This window comes from Anabrus simplex, chromosome 7, assembly GCF_040414725.1.
Source record: "Anabrus simplex isolate iqAnaSimp1 chromosome 7, ASM4041472v1, whole genome shotgun sequence".
In the NCBI taxonomy this organism is placed as follows: domain Eukaryota; kingdom Metazoa; phylum Arthropoda; class Insecta; order Orthoptera; family Tettigoniidae; genus Anabrus; species Anabrus simplex.
The window spans coordinates 158,358,829-158,370,974 of NC_090271.1; the positions used below are offsets into that span (position 1 = coordinate 158,358,829).

The 12,146-nt window shown below is 39.6% G+C and overlaps 1 protein-coding gene across 1 annotated transcript in view; it reads right to left on the reverse strand.

Annotated features, from left to right (window-relative positions):
• Window positions 1-270: 270 nt before the first annotated feature.
• Window positions 271-12,146, reverse strand: part of LOC136877751 (ABC transporter G family member 20) — a 160,322-nt gene continuing 148,446 nt past the window's right edge. The window contains exons 15-16 of the mRNA XM_068228734.1: window positions 4,214-4,300; window positions 271-605 (exon numbers count right to left, since the gene is read on the reverse strand). Coding sequence (XP_068084835.1) covers window positions 379-605; window positions 4,214-4,300 — 314 coding nt within the window. The 3' untranslated portion in view covers window positions 271-378. The remainder of the gene's footprint in view (window positions 606-4,213; window positions 4,301-12,146) is intronic.

Sequence of the window (12,146 nt, forward strand, 5' to 3'; positions counted from 1 at the left end):
CCACGGAATAACATCTTCAGGGCTGCCGACAGTGGGGTTCGAACCCACTACGTATCTCCCGAATACTGGATACTGGCCATACTTAAGCGACTGCAGCTATCGAGCTCGGCAGGTGAAGTTTCGCAAGCCACCCTGATCTAACGTCAAGTGCTCGACCTTCCGAGATAGATAGCTCCATGCACTAAAAAATGGTTAGAGTATTGGAACTAAGACATAATACATGTATCAAGTTCACACATTGTATTATATGTATATGAAGTTGTGTGCGTTTACACAAAGGCAGCTTATTGAATCACCCTCATATACCCCGGCCATAAGAAATCAAAAGTCGCACATACTGTCTTCCATGGTATTTTAATATCTGTACAAGAGCGAATATCAGGCTACCATGTTGCGATCCTTAAACTTGAGCACAAAGATCGCCAGGGTAAGCTGCAACACAATCCAGGCGACCCCGGCGAGAACACCACGGTACACCTGAGGGTGAAAGAGACTCCAACCTCGTACCAACACGTTGCTAACAGCTAGTGTCGGCAGTGTGCCGGGCATGAAGAGACTGAACCAGCGGAGAGCCGTGGGCATGCCCTCTATCGGCCACAACATGCCTGGAACACAACAGTCGAAATTAGAAAATGACCTCTTACTGAGTCTTCAAAAACTGCTGGGAAACGTTTGTTAATCAAAACAGGAATTTGGCCGCATATTTGTCAAGCAAGCATTGTTTAAAATAGGGATATATTAAAAATGACAAATACATTGCGTGAATGCATTGCTCGTATGATGCACATATTACTAATCCCAAACCTGTAATAAAAATTATTTACGAAATATTTCTGTCTATACCTCTTTCTTGCAGCCAACCCTATGGTGTAGACATAGCGTGTCTGGGTTCGATTCCAGGTCAGTCAAAGTATACTCAGTTCTGAACTGAGGGTTAGCACGAGGTTTGATCAACTTCGTGAATTCAATTGAGGAGCTAACTTATATGAGAGGCAGTCCCCAGTCAAGAAAACCAAGCAATAGGCTGAAGATGCCGTACGCGACTACGTGACAGTCTAATATTACAGGCCAAGTGGCAACATATCATTCGTCTTGGGATGCCAAGGCCCTTAGTAGACTGCTAATTTTGTTTGTTTGTTTGTATCGTTTTCTGACAGCAAAGCCTGCCTATTATTCAAACAAGAAATGCTAATATGTACTTGCAGACAGTTTTCACTAAAACGTTTCCTAACTCGGTTCACAAAGTAATACAACCTTAAACACACCGTAGTAGATTTTCTTGTCCAAACAGTCCAAATATAAATCGAGTTTCGTTAGTTTAAAATGAGTAGAAATAGTCGTTCTGTACCTCTGAATCCATTCAATTATTAATACTCGCAACAGTCCCTCCTGTCTGTTCTAATAGTATATCTGTAAAGTGTTGACATTGTAAATAAACTGGCTGTTGACCCCGTCCTTGACGGGTTAGTCTGTATACGACTACAGTATATAACTGGAGAGACAGAGCACAGCAAACGCAATGGAATGATGGTACTGTATTATTGATATGGGAGTCTCATCTTTCCTCTTCTTCTCATCACTCAATTTTCTCTTCGTCATGCTTTCCTTTCCATTTTGTTCGTCATCCTCGTTCCCTATATTCCTGATCATTAGGAACTGATGACTACGCAGTTTTGCACCTTACAAAAAATCACGATAACAAACGCATTAATACTCGTTCCCATGGCGATTGAACAACATTCGCATGTCAACGATATTTGGCGTTGATGGGCTTAGCAATAAAATCGAAATTCGTGAATATTTCTATTATCATAGCCCGTACGGTAAAATTGCATGAGACATAAATGATCGGAAATTATAGTTTCCATAACTTTTGTTATGTACATGTACTTACTGAGTCCTCAAAAACTGCTGGGAAACGTTTGTTAATCAAAACAGGAGTTTGGCCGCATTTTTGTCAAGCAAGCAATGTTTAAAATAGGGATATATTAAAAATGACAAATAAATTGCGTGAATGCATTGCTCGTATGATGCACATATTACTAATCCCAAACCTGTAATAAAAATTATTTACGAAATATTTCTGTCTATACCTCTTTCTTGCAGCCAACCCTATGGTATTCGAAATTTTGTGGAAAATGTAAACTATCGTGAATATCTCGGCGATCTCTTCGTACGGTAAAAGCATATGAGACATAAAAGACTGGAATTTACACACATTTTATTAAGTATAGTTTCACGATAAAACTAATACTAACGGTGAAATTTGATATTTACGGTTTTTCCCCTTTAATATCGCTGCACTAGTATGTACTAATCAAATAATAATAATAATAATAATCGTATGGCCTCAGCTACCGTGTGCAGACATTTCAATTTGACGCCATCTGGCTGTCTGCTCGTCAATTTCGACGTTCCGTTTTACTCTCGGCCACCACTAGATGGCAGACCGAGTAAACCGAAACTCTCTTGGGCGTCTATGGCTGAGATTTAATTAATTTTGTCGGGTAAACACCAAATGTGTCACCAGAGATCTTTTACATGCCGACATCGTACGACATGGAGTGTCGAATGGACTTTTTTCCGCCCTTCAAAAATCCGACTACCTCTGCCGGGTTTGAACCCGCTATCTTGGGATCCGGAGGCCGACCATGGCTACTCCCGAATTTAAAAAGTGATATCTGAGAATTTTTGTTGGGCTGCTCTTCCATAATGCTCACAAACAAACAAACAAACAAACAAACAAACAAACAAACATTGAACTGAACCTATTTTCGAAATCTGTTTACCTAAGTTAGAGAGAAATACGAAGTATGAGAGAAAAGAGTTGAAGTGTACAAGCAAAGTTGTAGGTAATTTTATTTGTATCATAAACTTCTTCAGGCCAAGGCTTATCGTTGCAACCCTCCCTGTTACCACCTAAGACTTAAAGCTCCTCATAAGATCTGGAACTCTCAACTTTCCTTTCCTTCCCTTTACAACCCTTTATTATGCGTCCTATTAATATGGCCTCCCTCTTCCCTATTAACTAATCAGCTATATTTTCTCGTTTATCTCTTTAAGCACGTCAATATTCCACACAGTGAATATAAATTTTATGAACGGGAGCGTAGCGCAGTTATTTGACTTGGAAAGAACCTCCCAGAGTTCAGTTACGAAATCTATTGTGCGACTCGAGGACATAGAAAGTTAAACGCCAAAAGTTCTTTGAAATCTGACAGTTCTCCCTGCAAATAGCAGAAAACACACTTATCTGCTAGCTAATCACCGAAGAGCTAGACCCAGACTTTGAGATCCTTGTGCAACGAATAGAAATGACTCGCGCAAGCTTTTTGCAGAACAACTTACTGTGCGACATAAACCTAAGTCCGGAAGTGAGATACAACTTTGGTCATATGTTGCGTGTATTCAGAAATCCTGGACCGCACTGAGACATGGACACTCAAACATAACACCATAAAGAGGTTGGAAGCCTTCGAAATGTGCGGATTTCGAGGACTAAGCATGTCTCCATTGCAGAGATACTGAAGCGTTTGAAGAAGGAGCGAGAGCTAATCAGAAAATAAAGACACCCTACTTAGGACGAATAATCAGACACGAAAAATACCATATCCCAAAGCTGATATTACAAGGAAAAATTGATGGGTGACCAGATCGAGGTTGAAGAAGACATTCGTGGCTGAGGAACTTGTAGGACTGGTCAGAACTGTATTCTAAGACCTTAATGAGAGCAGCGGCTGATCGAACCTGTTTCACCAAGATTGTAGCCAACCTCCACTAATGGAGAGGGAAAAGAAGAAGAAGAAGAATCATGATTCCTCCACCGGATCTCCTCACTCAGTGGTTATAAACTCATACAAATATCGACTCAAGAAACATGTTTTCCTTAGTTTCGATATGTTTGTCTCAACACCTCTCGCTACCAACCACGCAACAGTGAATAGATCCCTTCGCAAAGGGTTGAGGTCACGAAGGGCATCCGGCCATGAAACGGGGCCAAGTCCACATGTGCGATGCAGTTCGCACACATGACTCCACCATACTGTGTGAAAAGCGTGAAAGAAGCCGCATCAGAATGGCTGATTAATTGTTTGTTTCACCTATTCCTCTTATCCGTCCTTCTCTCTGAAATTACACCTTCTTATTCTCTTGAACAACAACACTGTAAATGGATAGGGTCACTTCTGATAATCTATTCCACCATTTAACTTACCAGAGAGGTTGATGAAGGGTATGTAGCTACCTAATGACATGAAGATAGCCATCGTGAAACTGGAGCTGAACACGGAGATGACGAGACCTGGAATCAAGACGTAGTCATCAGAGGTGATTTGTCCAGTATCACTCATTATCAGTTATAGGAAAGATATCATCACATAATAAATACAGGATATGCAATCTCGTTTGCCAAATAATATTTAAATAGGTACATTTTATTTTGGTAGGATGTTTATATCATCGAGGAACCTGTCAAGTTATGGTGGTAAAGGCGTTGTCCATTCACCAACAAGGACGTGGTTTAGTTTTCCTATAAGGGAGATGAACAATTTAAAATCGAGATACGACGTTTTATTTTGAACACAATGAATTAGGTTAGATGTTAGTTTCGTCGTACGTTGTAGTATACACAGCCAATGCAATGCAACGCAACACGAATGAGAAGCGATGTTGTGTTAGGGGGAAATATAACGAGGTAACCTTAGTCTCTGAACTGTAATAAGACGAGAAAGAGAAAGATCCGAACACTCCACAGAAAGGTAGGCAAAATACTTGGAAAGTTCAATTAAAGTCGTGAAAATGAAAGAATACTCCCCTTGGTCTTGCGAATCTACCATCGGGGTAGGAAGAGAATAAGCGTTGACTAAGGAAAGTCAGTCCGGCTCCATGGCTAAATGGTTAGCGTGCTGGCCTTTGGTCACAGGGGTCCCGGGTTTGATTCCCGGCAGGGTCGGGAATTTTAACCATCATTGGTTAATTTCGCTAGCATGGGGGCTGGGTGTATGTGTCGTCTTCATCATCATTTCATCCTCATCACGACGCGCAGGTCGCCTACGGGAGTCAAATCAAAAGACCTGCATCTGGCGAGCCGAACATGTCCTCGGACACTTCCGGCACTAAAAGCCATACGCCATTTCATTTCAAGGAAAGTCAGACAAGAATGATGAAAATGAGAAACCAGATAACTGTAAGAGGAAGCAATAGCGCCTATCAGATCGTCAATAATTCTTCTTCTTCTCATTCTCCTTATTCTTCTTCTTGTCCAGTCAAACTAAGAACTTCAAAAATTGGCAGCTGAGATGGCCTTGTCAGTAAGATGTCTTCGTTGTGAGAGGATGATTAAGTCGGAGGCCGATCAGCAGGTGACTGGGATCTTGGACAGCGTCGCACTCAGCGTCTGGTTCACTTCTTGTTAGTCTTTATTACGAATCTGTTTGAGAGCTATGGAATCACACCTTACTAAGTCTCTTCTGTTAGAAGATGAAGAAATGCCGCTTAATATCTGAAAACAGTTACTCTCGTATAAATTCCTCCTCAAGCTCATTGGTATCATCGACTCTCTTATCCTGCCAAAAATTTCGCATCTCTACCAGTTGATGGACAATCGTGGTCAGAATCATATCAAACAAATCACATCTCCTGCCCAGCCATACTAAACTTGCAGATATCATTCCTCCATAATTACATTAGTGAAGCGGATCAATATTCACGAACTTTCCTTTTGGCAATGCTTGACAACAATATCTGTTACGAAAATGGAATACGGATAATCCTGCTCAACAAATCTGTAATGAAATCATCCGAAATAATTGACCCACTCCAACACACATGTATGCTGACGATTCAAAACCTCCGTCCGTTGATAATATAGGATAATCCTTTTACTATCCAACAGCTGGGATATCTGGATCGCTCATTTTTACCTCTGATACATCCATCTACTCCACAGAAGCTATCGCCCTTGGTGTAGCACCTCCAAAACATTCAGGTGGGGCATGCATCCCTTATCAGTTCTCAGTTACAGCAACTAATAACACGTATAGATAGACCACCTTCTAGTAACAGAATCTAACAAGAATCGAACCTTTTAACTTAATCTCAGAAAGCTACTTTACCGTGGACCGAACCCGTAACCACAGACGACGAAGGTAAACTGAGTAAGCTAACAGACTGTGCAGTATGAGGTACAGCAAACGCGCAGCGGTTGTGTTTTCCCTATAAGAGCGATGTATGCACATTAGCCTACAGTGAGAGTTAGCCCCATCAGAGCAATGTATATAACGGCCATCTTTTTGAATAGTCCTAACACAGCTCTGAGACCTCAAGGTAGCTCTCCAGAGTTAGCCTCCATAAGAGTAATGTAGTAATACATGCTGTCACGACCTTGCAAGAATACAACTACCATGCTTCACTCTGTAAGGAGTTTTTAACATAACTCTCATATAGTGTACTAACACTTTCCCTATCAGAGCCATCTTCATTGAAATTACCCTTCTTCTGCCGGAAGTCCTTCAAACTCATACCTGCGTTTGGGAGTTGTGTCTCTCGCAGAGTCAGCACTCAGCCGCCGCTGAAGGTCACCATGGCTGCACTCCCTGCTGGTTGTCTCTGAGTCAGCTTCTTCCTCTCACTGTCCTCTTCGACACTGTGCAATGCTCCGCGTTCTGCTGATCTCAGCTGCCTCATGCATTCACATTCCTCATCGGCCAACGTACTCTCTGTGTTCTACATATTCTTTAATTGCTCCACCGACCATGCTCTAGTCCATTTCCCGTCACCAACCATTAATTTGTTACCCCTCATGTATGCAATTAGTGCCGAACGCCTAGCCTTTCCCAGATGGAAATGGAGCGTTTTCTGGTTCCTAAAGGCTTCTTTCTCAGCCCCTGCTTGATCCATAAGTTTTTACTTTTCAATTGGCGTGTATTGCCCAAAATCTTCTTCACCAATAGGGGTGAAACGAACCTCACTTTCACTGGTCATTTGCCTATTGTCTTCCCCATTCGCTGAATCTCTTCAATGTCAGCTTCCCTGCAGTTGATTTTCAACCTCTCATTTATTAGTTCTAGCATTTTAAACACTAGATCTTCTTTAGCGTCCTCAGGTCACCCGTATATAAAAATATGTTTCTTACGAGTTTCCTGCTGGAGCTTTTTTCTTGCCACCTCAATTCTTGTCCTCATCCCTCAAACTTATTGCTTATTGCTTTGGGCCTGCCGGGCTGAGTGGCTCAGACGGTTGATGCGCTGGCCTTCTGACCCCAACGTGACAGGTTCGATCCTGGCTCAGTCGGGTGGTATTTGAAGGTGCTCAAGTACGTCAGCCTCGTATCTGTAGATTTACTGGCACTTTAAAGAACTCTTGTGGGACTAAATTCCGGCATCTCGGCGTCTCCAAAAACCATAAAAGTAGTTAGCGAGACGTAAAGCCAATAACATTATTGCTTTAGACCACCAGTTCTGTTACATTTATTAGTTCCTCTTTCATACAGCCTTTTATTTCTGTCACTTCACTGGCTTGTTCTCGTAGGAACTCTCTCGTTTATTCCGCTTAGCCCTTGACAATTTCCCTTATCTCCATCTCTTCCCATCCAACCGTACCAGCAGGACCAGGTCCAGGGTTCAACTCCACCCCTCCAATGACCAACAGCACCGCCATCATATTGAGGCTGCCATCAGAATTGAAATCAGTCCCACTTGCTGTCCGGTACTTGTATTCCATATTACGCCTCGCGGGCCTGCCTTTACCGTGCCAGCGACCTATCGTCACCCGGTACTGTTTCGTCGAAATCCCCATGTCAACACTCACTCAATGAACAACCTTCCTCTTCGCTTGCACGATTACAACTGTTACATGTTAATATAAGACAACCCTACCACTTCAAAAATAAAATCTTTAGAATAAAATTCAGCCAAAATGGTATTCCACACAATGCAAGGTTAGAAATATTAAAACATATAGCCGTCAAAGATATTTGTGTACAAACATTTCCCATAAATCGAATATCTTGAGAAGAATACTTCAGAGACAATAAATAAGATTATTCCTTATCGTAACCCCTTGCTGGCCGGTAAGGTGTGAAGGCCTTGATAAGTTCCTTCACGTGTGATATCTCGTCATCATTGAATTATGGTTAAGGTGATTAGAGTTAGCCCTATGAATAGTAGGGAGTTATCATATTGGTGTAATCATTTGATTATTCTATAGTTGTTGCTATAGCTCCAATGGCTCCTGTTAGGAGCTAGGGACTGGAGGTTTCCAAAATCTGTCTGGTCGGAATTTGATATTCGGTACTGACAGATCTCTAATCCAGTGAGGTTGTGTTTGAAATCTTGTTTTCTTCTTCTTCCTCATCTTCTTCACATTTAGGACTTGATTTGAGTATGCGTTATTTCTTTACACGAATAAATTACGTCTTGAGTTATCATCATCATCATCATCATCATCTTACAGTTTCCCGGGTACTGTTGGCGAGCCTCTTCCACTCTGTCTTATTGAGTTACGTTCTGTTGTTAATGACGTCCTCCGCTGTTCTTCCCCAGTCTGCAATTTCCATCTGTGTGATGTCCATAGAAGCAATGGCTATGGTTCTATAGGTACAGAGTTCAATTCCTGGCTAGATGGAGTGATTTTAAACATTTAATTCATATGGCTCGGGGACTGCCTGTACTAACCCCAACATCCCTGAAATTCATACACTAACACGCATAATAATAATAATAATAATAATAATAATAATAATAATAATAATAATAATAATAATAATAATAATAATAATAATAATAATAATAATAATAATAATGTGTAACCTGCTGCCTCATTTCAGAGTTATTTGGACATTCCAGACCTTTGAGTCATCCAGTACATACGTCCCCATGTAGAGTCCGACCACCGTGTCTCATCAATTGATAACTTAGCTTTAGGTCACCAAAATGATGGACCATCTGGAGATCTCCCGTTAGGTTAAGTACTGTGAATGGAAGTTGCAAGGAGATATTGTGTAAACAAGGCTTCTATGGCAATTCAGTCGAGTGTCATGTGAAGACGGAGAAGAAAGATTACCTGCATTCTGTGTGCATTAACCTATATCCTCAAAGGTGTAATATTGTCAAGACTTAATGAGTGTGTTGTCGCGATCTACAGGGCAGAGTTCACTTTAAAACTCGTTATTGCATCTCAGAGTCACTTTACATTTTATACATATTTTTGTATGTCAGTTAATCTTTAAATAATTCTTTAACGATTAAAAGTTTTGTATTCATTGTTCCATTTGTATTCTTCTTATTCTTCCTGGTCTTTTCCCAGTTTTATTGGGGTGTGACTTAATTTGGGTTTGTCCCAGATTTACGGCCAGATGTACTTCCTGACGCCAACCCTATGTGAAGCGATGTATCCGCTATCACGTGTTCCTTGTGTGGTGTGTTGCATGTAGATAAAGATAACTGTATTAAGATAAACACGAGCATCATGTCTCCGAATCAGCGGAATTAACCACTGGCAGTTGAAATCCCGGCATAATCGGAAATTGAACCCGGGGATCTCTGAACCGTTGACAATTCAGCCAAGGATTTGTCTTCTTCTGACACGAGTAAAAACATGAAATAATTGCTCTCTCAATGGTTATGGCAATGATCTTTTAGAAAATAGGTGACTCCTTACAAGTTTCCAGTCTCTTAATTACGTTTTATATGGGTCCACTTCGTGTTTCTAAGACTATAACTACCATACTTTCAAAATTAGGTGAAATTGTCCTCATTGTCGTTACAGGCACTACAGAGGGCTATGAGGAAGAAAATGTCATATTTTGCAACAAACTTCAACGTATTACACATAAAATTAACAAGTCTGATATGATTGTCCTGGCTGGAGATTTCAGTTTTAGAGTGGGTAAAGTTATACAAAAGAATTCGGATGCATGACGAGAAAAAAACATAATAGTGTTGGCGCTAGATTAATAGACTGTGTCCTCTATAGTCAGAAAAAAAGTACGAATATCACGTTTCAACACCGGGATAGTCACAAGTTTACTGGGAAGGAATGTGATTAAAGATCCTTAACCGAGTATATAATTTACCCAGAAAACATTCTGAAATGATTCTAGATACCGCAGTCTTTAGGCGCTCAGAAATTTAATCTGATAACTATTTTACAATTGGCCACTTCATATGAAGACTAATAGGTACATAAATCATAAACAAGTACAAAATCCAACAAAAACCTCCTTTAGAAAAAGCATTTCGAATCGTCCCCCTGCCATATGGTTATAACAGAGGAGACTTACAGCCTTAGCTGAATCAACAGCATTTGAAGAAGAATGGGCTACTATTCAAACCATGTTAAAAATATCAGCTTTTGAGTCTTGGTAGGAAAAACGGTAGCAAGGAAAGAAAGGTTTAAGAAACTGCGATGATCATGTTGAGAAAAGAATTACAGATAAGAGATTTCAAGAACGAACTTGAAGAATTCAAAAAGAATTTGAAGATGAGTTGGACTACCATTGAAAGAGGGCCATATTACATCGAGAAAACTCCGCAAGCTTTTCTTGTTCCCTAAAAATAAACGTAAAGGGATTTCAGACCAAAACATACAAAATGTTAAAACTCCTGGTGAAGATCAATTTAATTTTAAACGCTTTAAATACCGAAGTGAAGAATGTATTTACAGGTTTCTAATATTCTCAATGAACCACATCATTAGAGAGTGTCCACAATGTAGATTCACAGGTGTTTGGGAAGAGTTCATGAAAGCATCTGCTCCAGCGCTTTCCTGGCTGAAGAGTCTTGATATTCATTTTTAATTTATTACGTACATATTTGTGTTCAATAATGTAGATCATTTGTTCCATAAGAAATATGTATAATATTCTCACATATGGTTTGGATTGGAAATATTATATCTAAAGGATGGCAAAATTTCACAGTTATTCAGACACATAAGAAGCGGAGAATTGATAGTTTATGACGTCTGCTTAATTCAACCTTCAGGGTTTATACCAGTATCTTAAAAAATAAGCTGCTTAAATACTACGATGACGAAATCGGAAATGGACAAAATGGCTTTGGTATTGGCTGATCCTGTGTTATGGCTAATTTACAGTGGGCAACTTATCAGGAAACGCAGAGTTTCGTATGGAAACCCATATTATAATCATTGATTTCACTGACTTTGAAAAGACATTCGACAAAATGAACAGGTCTCAATTAATGGACATTTTAGCAAAATATGGTGTCATTTAACATATTTTTACATATATCTAAGACATATCAGAACAATTTAATGTTAGTTACCAATAGGGACAAACTGACAGAATTTAATAAATTGGCATAGGTGTCAGGCAAGTATGCGAACTTTTCCCTAAGTTATTTGTAATATACATAATCCCAGTAAGAAAGAGTGGCGCCAAGAGAATAATGGCTGTATACAAATTAATCAGAGTTGGTAATTGAGTAAAAGTAATAGAATTACTTGTAACGATTACTTCTTTAGTAATTTTACTTATAACGATTACTTCTTTAGTAATTTTACTTATAACGATTACTTCTTTAGTAATTTTACTTGTAACGATTACTTTGTACAAAATATATTTTTTACCTGAAATTTATTTCTTGAAATGAAATTGTATTCGTTACATTCTAGTAACTGGTATATATCACACGGAAGCAGAAATGTGAAAAAAGAAATTATGATAGAAGATAAAACTGTTCAGTTCTACTACATACAACAGAACCAGTAGCTTCATCAGTTTTGGATGATGCACTTTCAAAGACATTCTTAATGTTTTTAAAATTAAACAGATATTCTCTATGCTAAAAAGAACACACAAAATGAAGTAATATATTCATTTTCCTCGCAAACTTTTGTACTATTGCAGTCCCAAATGAAAACGAAATCGGTGATTTTCTTAAGTGGGGACCTACACCTTTGAACATAGAAAACTGGGGTGAATTAAACTTTTATTCTTCAAAAATGGAAATTAATGCTAAAATTACGTAAACTTAGTACGATAAACACATTTTTCCTGAATAATATAATAGAAATCATATGAAATGACATGGCTTTTACTGCCGGGAGTATCCGAGGACAAGTTCGGCTCGCCAGATGCAGGTCTTTTGATTTGACACTCGTAGGCGACCTGCGCGTCGTGATGA